A 25,019-nucleotide genomic window follows, 5' to 3' on the forward strand; every position below is an offset into this window, starting at 1 on the left:
TATGAGAAATGCTTACAACACATTTTTTCTATGACATATTCTTTCCAATACATTAACACATTCCACTATAAGTTGAAATTTATTTATTGAAATTATATATTTTAATGAGTTTCATTTGTCATTTAATGAGTCTTTTCATGATAGTTTTTAAAGTATATAAAAAAGAATGTCAGAAATTTCTAACATTCTTTCACAATTGTTGTGGACATGAGCTTCACTAAATTTTTAAAAACTATGCATATATTTACCTTTCAAAAGTAATTTAAAGTTACTTTACTCTTTATACAAAATCAATTCTTCTAAACTTTTAAAATATTCTGACATGATTTTATTTTTTTCTTCAGTTCTTAAAAATTCAATTTTATCAAAATCTAAAATATCATCCAGACATTCATATAAAGCATTTTTGGTTGCATTTCAGCCAGTGCACCTTGTCTTCTACAGATCTACTTCTAATTTCTATAGAATCAAACTTAAAAACAATAGAAAAACTAGGAAACAAAATTAAAATCGAGGGCAAGAATTAAATTGAAGCCATACGATATCAGATAACAAGATCTTCTATGTCCGTTAGGGGAACTGCATTGCCAAGAGACTTGTCAGGTATGTTCACCACCAATTGTCCACAAGCACCACTTATGTCCTGACCCATCTGCTTCCGAACTGTTGTTCGAATATGATAGGTACCCCAAAGAATTTTATGAAAATTTGAGACATTCTGCTCACTGGTAGGTTTGAACTGACTCAAGGTACCAATAGAGTTGAAAGGCATTAAGTTCACAACCTGTTTCAAAATTCAGACCATATGCAAAACGTTAGTACTTAACAGCATTGTGTAACTGAGCAGAGAATGACGATCTAGTTTTAAGAACTTTTTCCTGAGAGAGGCACTGAACTATCGAGAAAAACAACTACTCATTCACGATTGCCTACATTTTATTAGAGTAAAAGAGTGGCATGGGAATTATGGGGGCAGAGCATAAATGCTTGGAAGAGACATTGAATATTGAATAGAGAAAGGAAGAAGCTGTTGAGTATTTACCACTTGAAATGTCTCTTGACAGTTTTCCCAATTGGTGAGCATGGTGCTCTTCGTCGTTCACCCCATCAAGCATTATGTATTCAATAAATATTTTCTGCAGACTATAATTAAGGATGAAATATTAATATTAATATTAATGGCTTAAAAAATGAGAGAAATTGTTGAGAGAAAGCATGAATGACCTTTTACTTTGATAGTCTTGCAGTGAATCCATGAGTTTTCCCAAAGGGAAAGCACGAGCAGCAGGCATTATCTGGCAACGGATGTCTTGGGCCGGCGCATGCAGTGAGACAGCCAAGTTCAAACCAGACAGGTCATTATGAAGCTTGTTGATAGCATGAATGATGCCAACCTATTAAAGAAATGTAACAAACCAATTCTAAGATTTTACTAAAAAACGGCTATCCTATATATGTGTGTTTATGTTTATACCGTTGAGATGGTAATCCTTTTGGATGACAAGTCATGATGCGAACGGCTTCTACCACAGCAGAATAGTTGTTGAGAGGCTCTCCCATTCCCATGAAGACAACATTACGGATTTGTGATGAACGAGCTGTTCCACAATTTCTCCGGATGATAGGTTGTTTTTGAATCCCATGGATCCAGTGGCACAGAAATTGCAACCCATTTTGCATCCAAGCTGCAGAACAGAAAAGGAAGCATTAGCAATAGAAAAAGAAAAAGAAAAGAAAAGCTAAGCTAGCTATGGTTACCTGAGATGAAATACACAAAGTAGCTCTGAAAAGCTAAGCATTAGCAGCATATTTGCCCAAATGAGTGTCGTCGACGAAAGGTCCATGATTGTGGTGGAGCTGGATGAGGAGCTTGGAGTGAATAGAGGAAGAGAGAGTAGGCCGAAGAGGACAAGGAGGGAACTTGTTTCTCTCAATCCCAATCTTCATCTTTGTTTTTGGCATTCGCAGAGAGGAGGAGATACTTCTATATGATTGGAATGAATCCGTGAGGTCTCATCCATGTTTTTGGCTAGTTCTATTCCCTGATACAATCCATGACATGATATCCAATTATGCTCGCATGCAGCACCAGACCTTTATAAATTAATTCGAATGGAGACATGTTTCCAAAGATGGAGTTGGTTTAATTTCTGAAGAAATCAACGAATTAAAAATAAAACATGTTCCGATCCACTGATCTGGTTGTTTGAATTGAAGGTTGTTGGCAGTGGGACTGACCAACTCCAAGAACTCGGAGGAATCGGATCCCAATAGCAAATGGTAGCTGCGTTCTGACCTATTTGAATGTGACCTGGGATCAAAGGTGTGTTTTTGGACAGCGTTTGCCAAAATTGATTTTAAAGTAAAATAATTTATGTTGGAATGTTTTTATTTTAAAAATAAACTAGCACAACTCAACTAATTTTAAACTCAAAATCAATTCAATCAAATACGTGAATATTTATTTAAAATTACATTTAGTAGCATTTCAACATGATTTTAGATTATTAGCGTGAATTCAAACATGCAGTCTCTTTTATTTTATTCCATAATAATAGTCGTACACAGTAGATCAAATTTGAAATAAGGAGATCATAGTTTTATCGATTTCTTGACATTGTTTGTCACACTGGCCTTAATTTAATATAATCCTCATAACGCATCATCATTACTGTTGAATTTGCTTGGCCTCAAAATTTCTGAATTGAACTTCTCATAACAAAAGCCAAGAGGGTTGGCTATTCTTTACCATAAATTAATTAATGTGGATGTTTATAGTTTGACCGCTCTATAACATTGACCCATGATGACATAATAATAATGATAATAATGATGTATACAATTCTATCTTTTCCTAGCCCAAACATATAGCCCCACATTCTACAAAGAAGCATCGCCATGGCTCCATATTAGAGGAATCTAATGCCAATATATGTCAAGTTCCAAGTTCCAAGTTCCATTTCATCTCTGTTAAGGTAAGAAATGTTTGCATTTTATGCGATAGAAACCCTTTTGACTAATGTTGCTAGTTATAAATTGAAATGTAACTAGTTTAGAGATTAAAGTTGGTAACGCAACTAAAGTGAACTAACTAGCTAGGTAGGTAGCCATAAAATTGCCTAAGGTGAAAAAATGTTGCTCTGGCACATACACTTCCACGCTATGGGATAGTACTCGTTCTCTTCCTCTGCCACTGTTTTGATAGTCACCTCGACTGGCACACAAGGCTTGCATTGGTTGCACTTTGTTTGACATGTTGCTGGAAATGAACCTAACCTTGGATTTGCTTTCCTTTCTTCATGTGGCTTCAAGCTCCTCGCATATGTTTCAGGGGCAATGCTGGCCTGAAAAATGATTTTGAAATTTAGAAGGATTAAGACGGAAAAGAAAAAAGAATAAATTAAATAGCAGAGGAGCGCACTGGTGCAGGGGAAGGAGAGGTTGCCATGTTTCGGGAATGGACTTGGCAAATAATATGGATTAGGATGATGATGATGATGACAATGAATGCATTAGGCTTTGCTGTTTGTTCCATGTTTTGTAAGAGATGGTTTTGAGTTACACATTAATATATCATACAATTCCTACTCTGGTCTTGTAAGTTTGGCAATTATAGCAGGTTGGGGGGCAGTTGAAACATGTCGGTTAAAGGAAATGGTCAAGACATGTGTGATCATTCTCTAATATAGTATCTCCTTTCTCCACACAGAATCACCCATGCATGAATATATCAGATTCTGACTTTACTGCAGTAGTTACACTTACTGCTGCTATTTTCATTCAATTTTACACTCAATCTCATGCTCGGTCAAATGCTGACTGCTGCATATAACTTTATCAAAATTATCTGTATAGAGAATCCACATTTTCTTGTTCATTCGGATAATTATAAATATTTAAAACACTTTGATTCTGATATTTAAGTTAGAAAAGAAAATAAAAAGTCCTAGTAGTTTTCAATTGCGTAAATGTGATAATACTTTTATCGGTGAAATGTAGATATGAATAAAATCATAATGATGTGATAGCGGATTAGAAGTTGAGAGAAATATTTTAGATGGAAAAAAATTTCAACAGCTGGAATAGCTCAGTTGGTTAGAGCGTGTGGCTGTTAACCACAAGGTCGAAGGTTCAAACCCTTCTTCTAGCGAATTGGGTAGATTATTTTGCATTTTTTATTTGCTTACTGTCAAACATCAAACTTTATAGGTAAAAAGTTGAAAAGATTTTGGAGTTCTACACTTCTACTAGCCCATCAAAGAATCAAAACAAATGCCAAAACAATAATGGAGCTTCACAACCCACGGTCCATTAACAAATTCCTTTTCACACGCATTAAATATATGTTAGTAGACCCATTGATTTTGGTTTGGGGACCACTTATGCTACACATACGGATAGATTTTCTTATTAAACTGACATGGAGAGATACAACCACGTTTTTTTTAGGTAACCACGTGATTAATACACATACCTCCCTCTCTCTCTATATATATATTCATAGTTACCAAATAGTCTAATACTATGATAGTATGATTGAAGAGTTTTAAAAAAATGATATATGATTGAATTTGATTGTTTTTTTTAATGTTTATTTTAATGCTTTTATAAATTTTTATTAAGAATTATTTTAATTCCAAAATAAACTAATATAAATATATATTATTTTTTTTACACTACTGTTAATGATTTTCAAAATTCACGAAATACAATTAGTAACTGTTAAATTCACAAAATATATTTATTTTATAAAATAAATAATTAAATTTATCTTACACAGAAAGAGTTAATTTTTGTTGTTAGCTATAAAATTAATAAGCTAATATACGCAGCACAAAAATCCTCCATGAGAAGACATGTCCACATACGATTGGTCGGACTGAGTCACCGATTGCACCTGTCAAATTGCTACTGGCTGCAACGTTTCATTCCCACTGCTCCTTTTATTTTTCGCCTCTTCTAATAAGAAACATTTTTATGCTTGTATTTTCAATAAGTTTTTAAGATCTCCATAAAAAATAAAATTAAAAACTTGTTAATAATTATTAAAATATCCTCTAATTTGTTGTGTGAAACCATATTTTCAAAGCTTATCTAAAAATATTCTTAAAAACATAAAGTTAATAACCCCTTGTTTAACCTAATAATCTTCCGATTGGGTTGTAAAAAGAGGAAGTATGCGTGGGAAAAGGTTATAAAATGTTTTTTTAGGGTAATATAATATTTATTTTCAATAATATATTCTTATCATTTTCTTACCGATTGATATTCTAAGAATAATCGCAATTTTTTATATCTGATTTTCTATTGTTTTTATCTTTCTCTTTCTTTTTATCATTTTATTTTTCTTTCTCTCTCAATCTCTACTAGCTGCAAGTGTAAACTCTTTACTTCCTTAGGAGTGATAATATCTTTACCTTTATAAATATACTAATATTCTCGATTTATGATATTTATTTAAACTAATCTTTACAAGTATAAAAAATGTAATGTTTGTAAATAACTAAAAACATTTTTAAATTTAAATATTTGACGAGAGACAAAATCTTCAGTTTTGGTTGAGGATTTGCTATCAGGCATCAATGATAGAGTGGGGAGTGGGTACTAAACTTTTGGGCATTAGTGGAATGGGAGCTCGTTAAGTAACTACTAAAAAAAACATATGGACATCGTTTTTTTATTATTATTTAAACGATGACATATGATATTCTTTTTAATAGTAAATAATTTTATTAAATATATGTTATGAAAGTTTATATAAACATTTACGTGTTATCATTTAATTGAAGAATTTGATGGTAATGATATAAAAAAAAATTGCCAAGTTTTATCCCAAAAAAAATATATGCAATAACCTTTTTGTTTCAGTATTTGATTTTGGCATCCTTTTTATGCTTGGCTACTACTTTAGGAATCTCTTGTTTTTCATATAAAGGAAAAAAACCTTTACGAATATTATTCTGCAAATAAGCATTTGCTTTAGTGTGGATTATAGTCAACTGTGAAGCAGAACAAAAAAAATTATTCTTGGTTGAAGTGTCCTTGTCTTGGTAAAATATGATTAATTTACATAAAACGAAAAAGGCATGGGTTGAATAAAAGTGATGTTATATTTAGTTAGGATAGTAACAGTAATTGGTGTGGATTCGAAAAAGATGAAGGTTTGGAGATGGGTGGTGAGTTTGATGTTAGTGGGGTTACTGCCCGTGTCAACAATGGGTCGATTCGTGGTGGAGAAGAACAGCCTGAGAGTGACATCGCCGGAGAAAATAAGAGGGACACACGACAGTGCCATTGGCAACTTCGGAATACCTCAATACGGTGGTAGCATGGCCGGGAACGTAATTTACCCTAAGGATAACAAAAAGGGTTGCAAAGAGTTCGATGAGTTCGGGATTTCCTTCAAATCAACCCCCGGTGCTCTTCCCACCATTGTTCTACTCGATCGCGGAAGTAACATTTCTACTTTTTCTATTTTTCTTTTCTCCCAATTTGGAACACCAAATCTAATACCAATACTATTTTCATCTTTATCATGTGGAGGCAGGTTGCTTCTTTGCTTTGAAGGTCTGGAATGCCCAGAAGGCTGGTGCTTCTGCTGTTCTTGTTGCCGACGATGTTGAGGAGCCCTTAATTACTATGGACACCCCTGAGGAGGATGGCTCTTCCGCCAAATATGTGGAGAACATAACTATACCCTCTGCTCTCGTCGGAAAAAGTTTTGGTCTAAAATTAAAGGATGCCTTTAGTGGTGGCGATATGGTCAACTTAAACCTTGATTGGAGAGAGTCTGTTCCTCACCCCGATGATCGCGTCGAGTATGAGTTGTGGACCAACAGCAATGATGAGTGTGGTGTTAAGTGTGATATGCTCATGGAATTTGTCAAGGATTTCAAGGGTGCAGCCCAGATTCTAGACAAAGGCGGTTACACTCAGTTTACACCCCATTATATTACTTGGTACTGTCCTCATGCTTTCACTTTGAGCAAGCAGTGCAAGTCTCAGTGCATAAATCACGGTAGATACTGTGCTCCGGATCCTGAGCAAGACTTCACCACAGGTTATGATGGCAAAGATGTCGTTATTGAAAATTTAAGGCAGCTATGTGTTTTCAAGGTGGCAAATGAAACCGAAAAGCCTTGGGTGTGGTGGGACTATGTCACTGATTTTCAAATTAGATGCCCCATGAAGGAGAAGAAGTACAATAAGGAATGTGCAAATGCTGTTATTAAATCACTGGGTAAATAAATCACCATCGCACGCTATTTTTATCTTACAGCATGGCTGATGATGACTTTACTATTACGTTTGTTCGATATCTGCAGGTCTCAATACGGAAAAGATTGAAAAGTGCATGGGAGATCCAGACGCCGATACTGATAATCCTGTTTTGAAAGAAGAGCAAGATGCCCAAGTACTGTCTTTTATAATTGCTATTTAGTTCATTGTATCAGTGCAGTAATATATAGATGTTTAACAAAATTAGTTTTTGTAGATTGGAAAGGGATCGCGAGGTGATGTTACCATATTGCCTACTCTTGTGGTCAATAATCGACAATATCGAGGTTTGTACTCTATGCTCTTGTGATAGGTAGTGATCTGGATTTCCAATTCTAAACAGAATCTTTCCAGGAAAATTGGAGAAAGGTGCTGTTCTAAAGGCTATATGTTCTGGGTTTGAGGAAACTACTGAACCAGCTGTTTGCTTGAGCAGTGGTACATGTTTACTTCTTTTTTCTTTTGGTACAAGGAAAATATACTTTGTGGACTTGAATTGTTGGTTGTGGACCTGATTCTTTCTGACTGGGCATGCTTTATTGGGCAGATGTGGAGACAAATGAGTGTTTGACAAACAATGGTGGTTGTTGGCAGGATAAAGCAGCTAACATCACTGCATGCAAGGTATTTATCTGTATAAAACAACTAGCTAATAAAAGAGCAATGTGGGGTTATAGTTTATTTTCTAACATATGTGTATCTGCTCAGGATACATTCCGTGGGAGAGTATGTGAATGCCCTCTGGTTGATGGTGTACAATTCAAAGGAGATGGTTATACAACTTGTGAAGGTTAAAAGGCTTTAAACTTCACTTTTCTGTCTGCATAATTTACTTCCAAGAGGGTTTACTGTTAGTGTTCCATGTTTATTGCCTTCACTTCTATGCTGTGTGGAGCCGGATGCAATGATCCTTTTGTTGTGGGACATCTGTTATTCTTTTATTACTCCCCATGAGCATTTTAATTGATATAACTAGTTTCTTCTGGGTTTGCAGCAAGTGGACTTGGGCGTTGCAAGATAAATAATGGAGGCTGTTGGCATGATGCTCAAAATGGACATGCATTTTCTGCTTGTTTGGTTAGTATCTATTTGGTTTCTGGACCCAACTCCAGTCAACTTATTTAGTCTCCAACAAAGTTTTGTTTTGATGGTTGAAGTTCTATTGGATTGTAAACCCCATATTAAAAACGGAATTATTGCATAAATTGTTTTGGGTACAGGATAATGGAGGGGTCAAATGCCAGTGTCCCACAGGGTTTAGAGGTGATGGTGTAAAAAATTGTCAAGGTGAGGGATACTTATATTGTTTTATCTCTTGCTTTTTTTCCCCTGCAGCAAAACCTCTTATTGAATTATATTGATCAGCATGGAAATACTTACACAACAGACCACAAATAGAATCCTGGATTCTGTTTTGAATAGTTTTATTTGTGAGTGTATATGAAAATTCTGAATGTCTTCTATCACCAGTTAAGTAGCTGGAAATTCTTCTCAATCCGTGGGTTTGAAGTATTGCGAACTTGATGATACCTAGTGAATGTTTTCCACATAACACGTGAAATTGAACTTATGTTTCATCTATACAGATATAGATGAATGCAAAGAGAAGAAGGCTTGTCAGTGCCCTGACTGTAGCTGCAAGAATACTTGGGGAAGCTATGACTGCAGTTGTAGTGGAGATCTTCTGTATATGAGGGACCACGATACCTGCATAAGTGAGTTGAATATGCAAGACTTTTTACTTGCTCCTACATTTTCATATGTTTGTTATAAGGCTTGTTTTCATGCCCTCTACTGGATTACCTACAGGTAAAACTGGCAGTCAGGGAAGATCTACCTGGGCTGCTTTTTGGTTGATTTTACTTGGCGTAGTTATGATTGCTGGTGGGGCATTCCTTGTGTACAAGTACAGAATAAGGGTAAGCTCAGCTGCTTTCTCTCATTCTGGTTTTGTTATTGGATACTTAATGCTGAAATTCTGTAGCATTAGAGCGTGCTGAGTTGCCCAACATTACAAGCGTGCATAACTAAAAAATTTGGCCCAAATCAGAACACAAGTGAATAGTGATGATTCATTTGTAATTTAACTTATTCAGTTTTATAGGATAAAAAATTAATGGTATTTTTGTTGGTGGTTTTGCAGCAATACATGGATTCAGAAATCAGAGCAATCATGGCGCAATATATGCCCTTGGACAGCCAAGCAGAAGTTCCAAATCATGTCAATGATCAAAGAGCATGAAGGCAAAAATGGGCCAATCCCTTGGAATTTCACGGCAGGCAGCATGGGTGTGACTTTTCCTGTGCCATTTTGAACTCTGGTCATTGAACTTAATAGACTGTATCCTATGGACAGTGGAAAAGATCGACATTTAGAATGTTGTCCTGCATGTTTCTTTTTGGGGATTGGAAATGTAGCATTTTGTATACTTGGAAGGGCAGACTATGTCTGTGTCTGTGGTACTATTTCACTAGATTCTGCCAGACATCTTGTTCCACGCACAAGATCGTAACTTATCGTGCTGTAATACATGCAAGTTAACGTCCTAATGTTGTTCCATTGCTCTGTAGGTAGCAAATAGCATTTACTCGTTTAAAACTTGACTTTAAAGTTAAACTTCCAATCAGGAAAAACAAAAAACTAGTAATAAATGGGAGGATTGAAGATTGTGCTTGACGTCTACATCTTTTTGTAGAAATTATCTGGCAACCGGAATAGCGTGTTAGTGTTAGGCACGGAGAATTCGTCACTGACCAGTATCGATATTTCTTCCGCATCCTACGAACATGCTTTACTAGGAGTGTGGGAGAGTGCTTTTTGGTAGATAAGAAGTCAATAGATTGAACCAAAGATGTTTGACCTGAATTTTACAAGACAATAGAATACTTATGACTATGTATAACCCTTTTTCTTCTCTCATACTTTAAATTTCGGTTATTTTAAATTGGAGCCAAGTATCTGGGAAAGAAAGAAGAAACTAGCACAGCACATGTTTTGCCTTTTGGAGGACGGGGGGTATTGGCCCCCTAAAAGCTTCAGTGGGCAGTAGTAGGCTCCAGGCAAGAAGGGCCACTCTTCAAATAAAGCGTCTATTCCAAACGCAATAAACTTCAAATTATGACATAGTTTGCAGACTTAACGCAGAGTTGTCACTATAAATTTCAAAATGCACTTAGGTGTTGCACTATATTATCGTATGCCAAACTTTGCATTAAGGTATTTAACAATCATTTCAAAAGAAAAAATAATAATAGTATATTTTGGAATAATCTCTCCATCTTTTATATTGGACATGATTTCCCATTTTCATTTGTTAAACTAACGGAATATGATTTTCCAAAACTAAGCATCTGTTCAGTAAATCATTTGCACAAACACAGTTTCAGTATCGCAGCAGAAGAAATTGACAATGCGAAGTACAATAAGTATTCAACAGCAGAGAATTTTTTTCGCTTTCTCTAGACGTGGTTAGGTTAAGAACCATTCAGACCTAACTTTCACAACTTGAGCAAACACAAGGAAAGAATTGCAGAATGCTAAATGGCTCAAGGAGAAAGATGAAGATAGCTCAAAACAATTATATAAAAAACAAAAATATTCTTAGTTCCACAACTTGAGTTTGATAATTAACTTTGCTAAATGTCACAAAAAATTTTAAGTTCTTCAAACAGTAAAATCATCCCCACGTCATCATAGCCTGATGCAAGAATCCAAACCGGGTGGGGCAGGTGGAAAACTAATCTTTCACCGATACTGCAAGGCACGAAGAAAAAAGTGATCACGAAAACCAATGTTAAAATAATTCGGAAAATTTGAAATCTATCGATACTAACGGATCCAAATATTTACCTTGATGAAGCCAATTTCCTTGGCATTGCTTCGGAAGCACTGCCTGCAACACATAAGCCCATATTTCCTGATCAATCCATGAGGATTCCCACACACACGGCTGCAAAACAGGAAAGAACAGTAAACCACATTCCCAATTAACAAATAACTCGCACACTAGAATTCTAATCCGATCTTGGACCGTCAAAAATATGTTTTCTGAGAATATCTAAATTGTAACAGTCTAAAACTAGCCAAACAAAATTGCTATAGTTTTAAAATAAAATGCATACATTAAAACAGAGAAGCACGTATTACATATTGGTATGATTATGAAAAAAGAGTGAAAATAAAGGTGCCATATACCAATATAATAAGACATACATTTTATAATGCATACACCACTCTTTTCATATTACTCAGAATCAAATTACATTTAACCAAAATCAATGATGAAAAAGCAACTACTTTTAAAATTAATTTCATTCAAAATCAAATTTTTAAACACCCACCCAAGCACACACTCAACCTTCAACAAAGTAACGTAATGAAGAGAAAATCAATGGTTAAAAGAATATCTTATTATGACATCAGGATAGAAGAGTCACCTCTTTAAAATTATTAACGAAGAACAAAAGTAATATTGCAATAGTGATGGTACGAAACTTATTCAAAACCAAATAATGAGGAAAATACTTGTTATCAGAAAAAACACAGATTCAAAGTACTCATATGGGGGATAAAATTAAATGCTTCAAATTAAAAGCAAAAACCTTAATAATAATCGCATAATCAAATTGAGAAGGAACAAAGAGGGAAAAGGATCAACTCATCCTGAATCACCATTTGGCGAAGATGAGTAACATACCAAGTGCGAGAACCAGGTCCGTAGTTCTTAGGGTGAGAATTCCACACATTGGAGTGCCCCATGCTTCTGAATTGCAGATATTAAAACGCAAGAATCCGGTAACCCTAGCCTCAAGTCGCAGAGAAGTACGAAAGACAAACATCGAAATGCTAACATATATATACAGCAGAGTCAAAACCCTAGGGCGTGTTTGCATTCCGTAATCAATTTCTGTTTTTCCATAAATATTTAGTTTACAAAAGTTTAAAAAGAAATAAGAACAAAATAATAAACAATAAGTTGTCGTTAATTTGAATTAAAATAAATTATAGATTGAAATCACTTTAAATTAATAAAAAAATAAATTATTTTTCATTTTATAATTATTTTATCTTTTAGTTATAAAATTCAGACTAATTTATTTTAGTTTGAATTCTATCCATGTATTTTATGTTCGAAAGTATACATGTAAAACCGTCACAATAAAAAACACAACCACTCAAAGTAATTTATCAAAATATGGAATTTAAATTAATTTTTTATATTATAAAGCTAAATCCAATCTCATATAAAAAATTGTAAAAGTAGAGAAGGAATCGAGTTTAATGATAGAATATTTTTGAAATTTTAAGTGTATAAGCGATATAATATTTTTGAGGAAAATACCGTTTTTTCTAAATAATAAGAATATTTTTATTTGATTTGAATAATATCTTTAAGAGATACATTTCAACATTTTTATTTTCAGGCTTGTGGCTTATTTTTTATTTTTAAATTCTATCTTTAAAATTTGACTAAATTAATTTGGCTTTTTGGTGATATCCTTTAAGGATAACTTAGAAGAACTTATATAAATGTATTTTTTTTAATTTTGTGAAAATAAATGTAAGTAGTTTTGTATATGGATACATACAAAATTATATTTAAATAACTATAAATATTGATATATATTTCAATAATTATTGTAAATGATATAGTGTTAAATAAGATTTTGGTATAATAATGTTTGACATAAGTGATAATTACTGTTTACATCCTTGATTAAGTGATTCAGATTCAAATCTTAAATTTTAGATGCATTATCTATAATTGATTGAGGTAACTTATATTTAATAAAAAAAATAACAAAATTAAATAAAAGATTAAAAAAATATATTATATAATCAAATTTGAAGTAAGTAAGGGTATTGGAATGTGGAAAGAGTCTCCGCAGTCCTCACCAGAAGCAAAAAGACTGGGTTTTGGCGTTAACCTAAGCGAAGAGAGAGAGAGGTTGAAGAAGGTGAATTGAATGGCTTCCTCATCCTCTTATCCTCGGACGGTAATTACCGAAAACTTTGTATGAATTTCATTGCTATATATATATATATATATTTTATAAAATTAGAGTCGCAGATCGAGGGAAAGAACTAAGTTGGATGATTGATGAGTGATCAGGAAGGTGAAGAAGAGTATGGGTCTGAATCGGGATGGGTGGATGCTCGAAGTTGGTGCGATCACCTGGCATCATCCTTATCGGAGGATCTAGGGCAGATTCCGGGGCCTGATACTCCGTGCCAGACCTGCCAACACCCAACTGAAAACTGGTTGTGTCTGTCCTGTAAGCAGGTCCTCTGTAGCCGTTTTGTGAACAAGCACATGCTCCACCATTCTCGTGACACTAATCTCACTCACTGCGTCGCCCTCAGTTTCAGCGATCTCTCCGTCTGGTGTTTCTCCTGCGACGCTTACTTGGATCCTCAACTCATTCCCCAACTCCGTCCTCTTCATCAACTCGCCTATATTTTGAAATTCGGTCAGCCTCCACCAATTCCATCCCCCAGTCTTTGATTCTCATTCATTGCCTTTATTAACTCTATTTTCTGCAATGCTTTGCCTTTGTGTTAAAGGCGAATTTATCGGATTGCCTAAGTATGTTTTTCCCCCCAACTAAACTAGTGATTAGAGAGGTAATGCTGATTATAATTACATATTTATGTATCAGATTATGTGAACTCCCCCGAAATAAAAAAAAAATACCTCTAATCATTATTTATACGGTACGGCTTTCTTAATTTATATGTAAATCTAATTAGCTTCGCAGGCCTCTAAATGGAATTGGTTTACATGTAAGATTATATGTGGCGACGGGGTAGGGTGCACCAACAGATCACTAGACTAGAAATCAATTTCTCCCTTATTCCCTTCGGCCTCCTTTTGAAGAAAGACTTGTATGAATGTAATTAAGTTCAACAACTTCAAAATGGGGTTTAGTTAAATACAAATGCTATGTTGATTGTTGAGTGAATGAATCACCCAAGTTTCACACATCCCGTTGTCTTGTCTGAACCAGTTATCTTGCTGTGATATTCTCTTCTTATTTCCTTCTGTATATTGCCTACTACTGCTATATGTTATTGTTAAGTTTGATTGATTCTCGAGTTCTGCCCGTTTTAATTTCTTTAATCTTATTAAAATAAGTGATTTTTTTAGCTTTCTATTTATTTGTTTCTTAAGAAAGTACTTATATAAAAAATGATTTTTTTATTTTATTTTAAACAAACTCATCCTATATACCTAAGAGCAAGGTTCATCCAATGTCCTGTGATTGCCCTGGATGGATGACAAGTTCCAGTTCATGGCTAAACAAGTATATTTGGTTCATGCAAATTATTATGTGCCAAATGTTAATCATTGGCCTACAGACATTGGATAAACAATTTAAAGTAAAAATATTTTTATCGTGAGACAAAATTTGTGTTGTTTATAATCTTTTTAATACTCTTATGATTTATATAATAAATATATATATTTTTAATTCTTTAATCAATATTTTAAGGCATTAGTTAATAAGACCCTTATTATTAATAAGCAAGGCTTACTATCACCTAAGTCATATAAATAAAGTGCTTTTTTTATTTTACTTTAAAAAAATAGTGCTTATTATTTTAATGTCTTCAATTTTTTTTCTTTTATTTTCTTTTATTGTGGTGTAGTGTGGCCTGCCGTTAGAAAAGCATAATTCTTTTACGTCCCGTGATCTCTTACTTTTAGTTTCTGTAAAATATAATCATTTTCGTTTTTAATCCCTACACGTAATTTTGTTTCTTATTAAAATAGTTGACAACGGAAACTAAAGAAAAACTCGAGATAATTTTAGAAGTATTGAAAAAAAAAATTGTATGGAGATAAAACATATGTTTTAGTTTAATTAAAAATTTAAAATATAAATTAAAATAAAATAACTTAATTATACTCCTATAAGTAAAAAAAAATTAAATTTAGGAGGAAAATAATATTTCTTTTAAATCTGAAAAGAATTAATATAAAACATAAGTAATTAATAATTGGATTTTGAGATGAAAATGAAAAAAAAAATATGCATTGACAATGTAATTAGTTTTAATGTGATGTAATTATAATCTATTATGTATATTGAATTTTATAATAATTACTCCCTTCAACTCATATATAAACAAAAATAATTATTATTTCACTAATTAAAAAAGTTAGAACAAAAATAATTATTATTTCACTAATTAAAAAAGTTAATTGAAATCTTTTATTTTGTTAATTTTAGGTAAAAAAATAACATTATTCTTAAAATGTTATTTTTGTTTGATATCATGAATAAAATAGAATTACAATTAAATGAAATATGTTTTAAGAATGATATCATTAAATAAAGATAAAATTAGTTAGATTGACTTATATTTGAGTTCAAAATACAAATAATTTTTTTTGCTTATGAGTTTCGAGGGAATATCTTAAAGTCATAAAAAAATACTTGTGATTAAATGATAATATAAAATAATTTTACACTCAATTAAATGAAGAAATAAATCATCATAAAATAAAAGGAAGATAAAATTAATTAATAGTAATTTATTTAATATATAAAGTAAAGTATTAAATAATAATTTGTTAAACAAACTTATAAGCTTTACTAAAGACACTGTTAGCGATATTTTGTAAGTGGCTCACTCAAGGAGTAAAGTCTCCTTCAAGCATGTTTAGTGCGAAGCTAACGGTGTGACTGCTAGCTATGATTCACAATTTTTTATTCTGTATTAGGTTCCGTTCTAATAGAGGTTGATAGTTTAGTTTGGGGCTTGACCCCTTTTTGCTCACCCAAAATAATATGTTAGAACCTAAAATTTTATGTAAACTATTCCTCTATACTAAGTCACATTAAAGCGATGTAGGGAAAAAATTAGTAAGTATTATCACTTCCGGAAACCTTCGAGCAATTTAAGATTTCGCATATTCATAGAGAGGAGGATCGTTGTGCAGACGCTTTAGCTAATGCTGCTTATATATATATTATGAATTTTAATAAAAAATAAAAATAGTCTTATATTACATTTAAAAATATTTATTGAAATAAAATATATAACTCATATATATAGATATATGGATATATTATAAATTTTAATTTTTTGGCACAGTAAATTTTACTTTTAATTAGAATAGACTTGATATATTTAAAAAATATTTATTTATCATAAATTTATGTGAATTCTAATTTAGTAAGCGTGGGTAGTGGCGTTGGCAGTGGATCTCATCTACCTCCGCTGAAGCCAAAAACATCATGGGTGAAGAGGCCTCCAAATCCAATCCCAAACTAACACTGTTTCCTCTCATAGCTCTTATCTTCTATGAAGTATCTGGGGGTCCTTTTGGAGTAGAAGATTCCGTCAGGGGTGGAGGTGGTCCTCTTCTATCGCTGCTCGGATTCTTGGTTTTCCCTCTAATATGGAGTATACCAGAAGCTCTTGTTACGGCTGAACTTGCCACCAGCTTCCCTCAAAACGGTGGTTATGTTGTTTGGATTTGCTCAGCCTTTGGACCCTTTTGGGGGTTTCAGGAAGGGTTTTGGAAATGGTTCAGTGGGGTGATGGACAATGCTCTCTACCCAGTTCTCTTCCTGGATTACATGAAGCAATCCTTCCCTATCTTTGATCGTTTGGCTGCTCGAATCCCTGCTCTTCTGGGGATCACCCTTTCACTCACTTACTTGAATTACCGTGGCCTTCACATCGTCGGCTTTTCTGCTGTTTTCCTCGCCCTTTTCTCACTTTCCCCGTTCCTCATAATGGCCCTTCTTTCCATTCCCCAAATAAGACCCAGCCGCTGGCTTCTTGTGGATTTTGCCAAGGTGGATTGGCCAGGATACTTCAACACCATGTTCTGGAATTTAAATTATTGGGATAAGGCCAGTACCCTTGCGGGAGAGGTTGAGGATCCGAGTAAAACCTTCCCTCGGGCACTTGTTGGAGGACTAGTTTTGGTGGTCTCCTCCTATTTGATTCCACTTCTTGCTGGAACAGGTTCCTTTAGCTCCTCTCCCACTGAGTGGGTAGATGGTTATTTTGCCCAAGTTGGGATGTTCATTGGCGGCTCTTGGCTCAAACTCTGGATTCAACTCGCTGCTGCTATGTCTAACCTCGGCTTGTTCGAAGCCGAAATGAGCAGCGATTCTTTCCAACTTGAAGGGATGAGCAAGATGGGAATGCTTCCTGCTCTATTTGCTACAAGGTATTTCTCACCTTTTTCCTCCATACAGACATGCCCCTTTATTCTATGCAATATTTTTTATATATACCTTCTCTTCTTGCCAGGTCTGTTTATGGAACGCCCACTTTTAGCATTTTGTTCTCTGCCACTGGAGTTATCTTCTTGTCTTGGATGAGCTTTCAGGAAATCATAGAGTTCCTCAATTTCTTATATGCTGTAGGAATGCTTCTTGAGTTTGCAGCTTTTATCACTTTGAGGCTGAAGAAGCCAAATCTTTATAGACCTTACAGAGTTCCACTGTCAACATTTTGGGCGACCATGCTTTGTTTGCCTCCTGCTTTACTGCTTATTCTTGTAATGTGCTTGGCTTCTTTGACAACTTTCTTTGTGAGTGGAGCAGTAATTCTGGTGGGGTTTATCCTGTACCCTTTCTTGGTTCAAGCCAAAAATAAGAATTGGATTTTATTTGAAGAAGCCACTGGCTGGCAGCAATGCCATTCAGAACTGACTGACCAAGAAAATAGCGGTGTTGAGCTTCTTGTGAGCTCACCATTGGCTAGCGTGGAAGAACAATTGTCTTTAATGCAAAGTGATTCTAAACCAAGCTAGCAGGATCTTGTCTTTTAGAAATTAATTTTGACAAGCATACGACGTGTTTGGCCGTCTTGGACATTGCTGAATGCTGAGGTAGCAAGAAAAGGGGTTTGGTTTTCTGTTATGCTTGAGCTTATTAATTTCAATTCGCAGAGGAAAATAAATATTATATATTTAAAGAGCAGAGGTTGAACTCGGGGATGACTGAACATCTCATAACCAAATCTGTGTTGTACCTTATATATGATTACCATCAAATCAATTTTACAAAGAATTCTAGTTATTTTCATTTGTTGAAAACATTTAATTTTAGTGAGAGATTTAATTTAGTTTCACTTTTACCATAACTTTTGTTTTTCCCGTAGAACTACTCAATTATTCATTGCCACCTCGTTTAGAATTTCCCGAGTTTGTACTTCAATTATCTCAACATTTGGTTTTACCGAAGCAGTGGTGGGAAACTTACTTCTAACGTATCAATATGTACTACTAGATATTGTCCAGTATCCTGTCAGATTAGTGAAGAATGGAGATCCCTATGCAACATCTTTGACTACATGTTTGGAGCAGAAGTTGGAGAAGGAGGGCTTTAACAGTCAGCAACAGGAGATTGTGTAAATCTATTGAATAATGCTCTGATCACACATTTTAAGGGGTTGATTAGTGGATACTGATAATAACTGTCCTAAATTAGATACAAGTGTTGTACTGAATAGGTGAATACAACGAGATGATTCCAAGTAGAATTGTGCTTGACAACGAAAATAATGGATGGAACGAAATATATTTTACGAAATTATGTAGGAATGATTAGGTGAATACAACGAGGAGATTTTCCCGTGAACTTTAAGAACTGTCACGTAATTTGTAGAGTTTCGTTTCGCATGACAATCCTGCTTGTGTTTCTTCTTTTGCCAAACAGATCATTAAAAGCATTTCTATTGATCCAAGATAACACGGAGGGATTGGAAATAAATTATTAGAGCCTTGTACTTCAAGTAAGTATAACAAGTAAGAACAGCACAACTCTTATTTTTTTAGATACATCGACATTCAAGTATGACATACTACATTTCTGATACTGCCTTTCAGCTCTGGGCCACTGAATTTGTTATTCTCAAATCTGAAACACAAATAGGATAAATTTATGGTAAATCTAACAGCAGCAAGAAATCTTAAGTGGAGAGAGAGAGAGAGAGTTACTTTAAGGAAGAGCAATTTTTCTTTGGTACTTTTTACCTAAACTAATTTAGTACCAATCAACCTTTTCCATCAAATATATTAATGAATTTCATCTTTAAAGACTTTTATTCCAATTCAATTGTTATCTTAGGCATGCATATCAAATATGGTTATGTTATCTAATTATTGTCGAGTTACTATACCTTTCCATCGGGAATGATTTAAAGTTGCCATCTACGAGTGGTTTTCGGAAACAGCCTCTTTGCATATGCAAGGGTAAGACTGCGTACAACATCCCTCCCCCATACCTTCGCATAGCGAAGAGCCTCTGGGCAATGGGATACGAAGTTTATCTACGGGTGGTTCTGAGAGGCGATTATTAGAGACATTACTGCACAATGGGGGTTTCAAGTTAGCTGATAAATCAATAACAAAATAAAAAAGAATGAAATTGATATAGGACAGTCTCCATTCCAAACCCCTCACCCTCGCTCGCCCCAGCACAAAAAGAAAGATAAAAAAGAGAGAATCTTACAAGACTTGGAGATTAAGAGTGCTGACAACTATTGGGATAGATCCTGTCAGCTGGTTGTTGTTGAGCCATCTATACCATATTCATGGATGCAAATAAAACACAATTGACACATGATTTGATTCAAGAGTTTATGAGTTTTTGGCCAAGCAACATTATAAGCATGCTTACAGGAATTTAAGAGACTTCAAGTTGCCAAATGACTTCGGGATGTTCCCTTGGAATCGGTTATAAGACAAATCCATACTAATAAGGTTGATCAAGTTACCAAGTTCCTGAGGAATGTTTCCAGTTATGTTATTCCCATAGAGCTCCCTGCAATGAAGAGAGTTTCATCACTGTCACTGAGGTTAAAAAAGGGAAGAAAGAGCATGCATATGCATACACACAGGTATTGGAGATAGGGTAGGTGGGCAAGTTCTGGGGCCAAAGTTCCGCCCAAGTTATATCGGCCCAAGTCTCTGAAATTCAAACAAGTGATTAGGATTAGAATCATAAACCCAGTGGCAGTAGGTAATTTTGATGAAGAAAAGGAATGTTAGAATAGAATACAAGCGAGTGACGTAATTGTTGGAGTCGCAGGTAACATGAAACCAGGTACAAGGAGTGACGAGAGATGGGTCCCAGCTGTCCAGTACGTTGTTGGGGTCAGAAAGTCTTGTTTTGAAGGCATAAAGAGCGTCTCCTACAACGAGACTCACATCAACTCATAAGAAAACTAACTACATTTGTCTGTTAATTTTGTGCAAAGAAAAGAATAACATACCTTCAGAGTTTGAGAGGGATGGGAGAGGACGTTGGAGAAGAAGAAATAACAGAGATAGGAAAACAAAACTAGACATTCTTCCTTTCCTCTGTGTTGGAAGTAAAAACAAGACACCAAAACTTGAAAGAAAAATAAATAAATAAATCTATGTAATGAAAAGAGAGAGCTGAAGAGATCATCAAAGGGAAAGAAACGGGCAAGTGAGAGTTAATACTCTGCCACACTGTGCAGAGCAAAAGTCAAGTCTCATTAAAGGTATTTTAAATGAAGCTCCAAATAAAATTGTATTTTTTATTTTTAAAGTAATTAATGCGTTCATAGTTTTGATAAATTTTCAAAAATATTATTTAATTTCAACTTCAGTTATTTTTATATTATTTATTTTATTTGAGGAAGGATAGGTGGCCGAGTTCAGGGGCCAAAGAAGAAAGAGGTGGTAAATGAAAAGTGATGAAATGTTTAGAAAGAAAAAAGAAGGGGAATGCTACAAGCGAATGACGTTGTTGTTTGCGTCCCAGCTCTCCATTTATCAAAGCAGTATGCAGAGAGTGTTTTGTTTTGTCCAAAGAATAAGTGGAACAGGAACATACCTTCGGAGAGAGGACGTTGGAACCAAAAACAACACACAAAATTGAAAAGCTGTTTGGCACCGAGATACAAAATGCCAATCCATTTTATAATAGTCAATAATGTCTTAAATATTAATTGATTCATTAAATGTTACTCCTAGATACTTTTTCTATTACTTAAATCATCTCATTAAATAGGATTAAAATAGTTAAAATTTGTTGATATTTGACTTCACCTAAATTATCATGTATTTATTATCTATATTTTTTCTGAGAGAAATTTTTTAGACAATTTTTTCCACCTAAAATAAGGGTAAATTTGACAATTTATTTTCCTATTACTGAAAAGGAGAAATTATTAAACACATACATTAATTGTTATGTATGCTGCTATTGAATACAGAAAAAAAAATTAATAGTAGAAAAGAATCTTATACATTGTGAAAGACTAGAAAAAAATATTCGTTGGATAATTGTAAAAAAAAACTGAAGCGATTTAAACAAAAAAGGAAAAAAGTATAGCTTATTGTAAGATATTTTGTCCAAAAAATAAAGAAAGGTAACAAGGCCACAACTCAATTGATACCCGACGAAAATTCTTTTTCTTGCATCTTTCGGACAAGAAATGCATAGATTTAATTTATTTTTTTTAAAACAAAATCTGCTCAATTAAAAAGATAATTAATTATCTTTCTTAATTTTAATATAATTATATTTGATATGTTATTAAATATTTTAAAATTAATTTTATTGATGTACATGCATACTTTTTTATGTAAATAATAAATAGAGGTATAAAATTATATAATTAATTGAATTCATGAATCATACAAGTTTAAAATCTAGTTATACTTTGTATTTAATCAGAACTAATATTAAATATTTATAATTTGTAATCAAGGACAATTACCATAATTATATATATTTATTAATTAGATCCACAATAAATAATGTCTTTCAATTTATTAATTACATTATAAGTAACACTGGAGGGAGAGAAACCATTGGCTTCCATCCAATAAGGCATTGTCAGGTGTGAATCCCTCCAGCTTCATCTGCTGAAACAACTGAACGGCTTCTTCACAGCAACTTGTAAGTGATGAGGGTGGGGAGGAACTTCTCCTTAACATGTGTCCCGTGTAGCTTCACAAGCTTAACCTCCAAAAATAAAGTTCCACAGATATTCTCATTAAAACAATTTTTAGCAAAATTAATAACAAAATCTTTCTGACAGTCAGAAGAATGGATAATTTGGGACTGCCTAGGGTGAAGTCCGCAAGTCTCTGCCTCATGGTCGAGGCACAAAAATGACAGGCAATAGGTGGTTTTGATTCGGAAGAAAAACAAATAAAATATTTTTAATCGGAAATTTACGAGGGGTGAGACATCCAAAATGAGTTGTGTCTTGTCTTACATATCTTTGTTGCTTCATGCCCAGCGTTATCATAAAATAAGCTCTACCAGAATGGTAGATCAAAGGAGGTGCAGCACAAGTTCAGAACTTGCAATTCACATTACCACCCTTTTCGGCCCTACTAACACCGCCCACAGGTGATTCCTACCTTAAACCAAACAATAATTATATTATCATCTCCAATGGCATCCCATCTTTTTCAATGTGGAGGCTGCTGGTTACTACATTTCTCGGTTCACAAAGAAACAGCAGAATAATAATGAGAACATAGAACCATAATATTTAAGATGTCAAATAGAAACCTAATAGGTAAATACTAACTTGTTGAAGAGACTACATCAATCAAAACGAACTCTTCAACAATGCTCGTTCTGTATTCAGAGTACCACAAAAACTAAACGCTACTATGTCTCAAGGCCAAATGTAATTGTTCAATACACCAAAGCATGACCTTCATACAAAAACTTAACTTTCACTTTCACTTTTAAGGAAGTGAGGGCTAATCAAGCGAGCAATCTCTAGCATCTCAACTTGATCTTTCCCTGCAAACACCTTCTTCAGCTTCTCATCGCAATTTATAGTCCTCTTGTCTGTAGGGTCCTATCAGAAGTAAAAGTAAAAATTCGGTTAAAACCAATTCAAGGTTATCTATATGTTGCTGAATAATAGCACCAGTTTAGAAAAATATCAGATAAAACATCCAAATACATGAATGGCACACTGCATTTGTACAAGAAGAAAGAGTCTCAACATAAACAGCATACTAGCATAAGCCGTAAAGTAAAAATAAAATAAAAAAATAGCAAATCTTTGTCAAACACAGGAACTTTAAATGGCTCCAAAATTGACAAGAGGATTCCTCGACATCAACCGTCATAATATACCGACTAAACAGAATTGCATCAAACTATTAAAAATGGAATAGCAGATAGGCTAATAGTTTGTGTAAAGATGGAATGCATATTTGTAGAATAAATACAACTAAGGTTAAACACAATGAGAAGGTTCTGAAAGATAAGACACGCAAAACACAGGGGTGTAGTTATGTACAATGTACAGAAGAATTACTACTGCATAACAAATAAAATATTGGCAATGGAGTAGTAATCCAGTAGGAAATGTTGAGTTGAATCCTGAGCGAGACTGGCCCTTATCGCAACTTAAAGCAAACCCTAATATTGGTTAACAAGGAATGCAACAAAACAGAGCAGTCATGAACCAGAAGAATAAAAAAAAAGACATTGACAGAGGATTTAGGGTTTGGAGAAGAAGGTAACCTAACCTGAAGATTGTTGTCCTTAATGTAAGCCCAAATCCGTTTGAGGACTTGGGTTCGAGCCATCTCGGGAGCGCCGACGAGGTCTTCCATCTCGGGGGAGACTTTGCGGGGTTTCATGATACCACGGATTTTGCGGGCTGGCTTAGACGACTGAGAGACGGTGCAACAGCTAACGGAAATGGTGCGCAAGGCAGCAGAAGAAGGCCTGGTCCTCATGAAAGTGTGGGTTTCTGGTGGTGGGAGAACACGGGAAGAAGAACACAAGAAAAGCCCAGAAGACAGAGCCATTGTCCACAGCCAAAACACAATTACAGAACTCAGCCTCAGCCACAGCCCCAGCCTCTATCCTCACTTTCTACCTTCTTCTCTCTCCAATTACTAAATTACCCTTTCATTCAAATTTCCTACATCACTATTTATTTACATGGAATATTTGTCTTCTTTTTTCAAATTCAAAGGTCTTAAGTGAATCCTAATAACTTTTATTTTAACAAATTCTTTCAAGAAATTATATAGGAAAAATTAATTTATACCACATTATAGGTACCCATCAATAATCTATTCAAGCTTATAAAATATTTGCATCTACTAACTTGTTTTAATTTTTTTGGAAACAAATTATTTTTCTTTAATAAGAATACTAAGTAATTTATTATTATTATAAAAAAAAGTCGTACACAAACCATGTAAAATGTAAATTTTTTTGCACAGTTATCCAATCACATCCTATTATATATGGTGAGTTTGTTAACTTTTAAAATATTAAAATAATTTAAACGGTAATATATGAATAAATGATAATATAAAATTATTTTACTTTCTCAGTGTATAAATATTAAATTCTATTATTATTATTATAGTCCTTAAATTTTATAACTTACCATGATTATAATCTCTAAATAGAAACTAAAGTGATTATTAAATTTTAATTTTAGAGATTTATTTGACTTTTTTTTAATGATATCGCCTCACAAATTAAGGGACTAAAATGTTTTAGTCAAATTTTTTCCTACCACTTTTTAACATTTGAAACTAGCTCTTGAATTTATAAAACCAATCCAGAAAAAGAAATACTTTAGTCTTCAAACAACCAAAACCGTTTTTACCCAACATCTCCTGAGCCCAGCAAGTTTAAAATCATAATGAAAAAAGGTGTAAATACCCAGGACCCAAAAAAATGTTTAAGAAAAAAACTCATGTTATTTCCACTATCCTATGTTACTAGTACGCTCC

The 25,019-nt window shown here is 34.0% G+C and overlaps 7 protein-coding genes and 1 non-coding gene across 9 annotated transcripts; 4 read left to right on the forward strand and 4 right to left on the reverse strand.

Moving 5' to 3' along the window:
• Positions 1-335: 335 nt before the first annotated feature.
• LOC100776283 (dual-specificity RNA methyltransferase RlmN) lies at positions 336-1,779 on the reverse strand. Its single transcript, XM_014777529.3, is given in 8 exon segments — positions 336-784; positions 1,043-1,060; positions 1,062-1,143; positions 1,225-1,394; positions 1,475-1,503; positions 1,506-1,589; positions 1,592-1,685; positions 1,759-1,779. Coding segments are annotated over 7 exon segments (705 nt in total). The 5' UTR covers positions 1,674-1,685; positions 1,759-1,779; the 3' UTR covers positions 336-544.
• Positions 1,780-4,076: 2,297 nt separating this feature from the next.
• Positions 4,077-4,150, forward strand: TRNAN-GUU (transfer RNA asparagine (anticodon GUU)). Its single transcript has one exon. It is a non-coding gene; the product is annotated as a tRNA-Asn (tRNA).
• A 1,640-nt stretch (positions 4,151-5,790) lies between these two features.
• LOC100820115 (vacuolar-sorting receptor 1) lies at positions 5,791-9,828 on the forward strand. Its single transcript, XM_003517550.5, has 12 exons — positions 5,791-6,453; positions 6,548-7,240; positions 7,326-7,414; positions 7,496-7,565; positions 7,633-7,716; positions 7,826-7,902; positions 7,987-8,068; positions 8,273-8,355; positions 8,499-8,565; positions 8,865-8,993; positions 9,088-9,197; positions 9,422-9,828. The coding sequence occupies exons 1-12, from the start codon at positions 6,105-6,107 to the stop codon at positions 9,518-9,520; spliced, it is 1,932 nt and encodes a 643-aa protein (XP_003517598.2). The 5' UTR covers positions 5,791-6,104; the 3' UTR covers positions 9,521-9,828.
• Positions 9,829-10,843: 1,015 nt separating this feature from the next.
• On the reverse strand, positions 10,844-12,190 carry LOC100775561 (40S ribosomal protein S29). Of its 2 annotated transcripts, none has more exons than XM_003517552.5 (3): positions 11,976-12,190; positions 11,129-11,228; positions 10,844-11,032 (listed from the first exon to the last, which is right to left on the reverse strand). In XM_003517552.5, the coding sequence occupies exons 1-3, from the start codon at positions 12,035-12,037 to the stop codon at positions 11,024-11,026; spliced, it is 171 nt and encodes a 56-aa protein (XP_003517600.1). In that variant the 5' UTR covers positions 12,038-12,190; the 3' UTR covers positions 10,844-11,023. The 2 variants fall into 2 exon arrangements, with proteins under 2 accessions (XP_003517600.1, XP_025984973.1); XM_026129188.2 differs by having other exon boundaries at positions 11,129-11,171; positions 11,976-12,132.
• A 950-nt stretch (positions 12,191-13,140) lies between these two features.
• LOC100305878 (uncharacterized) lies at positions 13,141-13,988 on the forward strand. The gene is given in 2 exon segments (NM_001251168.2): positions 13,141-13,275; positions 13,392-13,988. Coding segments are annotated over 2 exon segments (423 nt in total). The 5' UTR covers positions 13,141-13,245; the 3' UTR covers positions 13,785-13,988.
• Positions 13,989-15,896: 1,908 nt separating this feature from the next.
• Positions 15,897-18,787, forward strand: LOC100776817 (probable polyamine transporter At3g19553). Its single transcript, XM_003516723.5, has 2 exons — positions 15,897-17,471; positions 17,555-18,787. Exons 1-2 carry the CDS (start codon positions 16,525-16,527, stop codon positions 18,057-18,059), a joined length of 1,452 nt encoding a protein of 483 aa, XP_003516771.1. The 5' UTR covers positions 15,897-16,524; the 3' UTR covers positions 18,060-18,787.
• A 178-nt stretch (positions 18,788-18,965) lies between these two features.
• On the reverse strand, positions 18,966-20,756 carry LOC100777352 (leucine-rich repeat protein 1). The gene is made up of 8 exons (XM_026129190.2): positions 20,525-20,756; positions 20,311-20,443; positions 20,148-20,219; positions 19,930-20,073; positions 19,762-19,830; positions 19,571-19,617; positions 19,430-19,484; positions 18,966-19,167 (listed from the first exon to the last, which is right to left on the reverse strand). Exons 1-8 carry the CDS (start codon positions 20,598-20,600, stop codon positions 19,098-19,100), a joined length of 666 nt encoding a protein of 221 aa, XP_025984975.2. The 5' UTR covers positions 20,601-20,756; the 3' UTR covers positions 18,966-19,097.
• A 2,009-nt stretch (positions 20,757-22,765) lies between these two features.
• LOC100499975 (uncharacterized) lies at positions 22,766-24,098 on the reverse strand. The gene is made up of 2 exons (NM_001248125.2): positions 23,790-24,098; positions 22,766-23,107 (listed from the first exon to the last, which is right to left on the reverse strand). Exons 1-2 carry the CDS (start codon positions 24,072-24,074, stop codon positions 22,973-22,975), a joined length of 420 nt encoding a protein of 139 aa, NP_001235054.1. The 5' UTR covers positions 24,075-24,098; the 3' UTR covers positions 22,766-22,972.
• Positions 24,099-25,019: the final 921 nt, after the last annotated feature.

Source organism: Glycine max, chromosome 1, assembly GCF_000004515.6.
Source record: "Glycine max cultivar Williams 82 chromosome 1, Glycine_max_v4.0, whole genome shotgun sequence".
Lineage (NCBI taxonomy): Eukaryota > Viridiplantae > Streptophyta > Magnoliopsida > Fabales > Fabaceae > Glycine > Glycine max.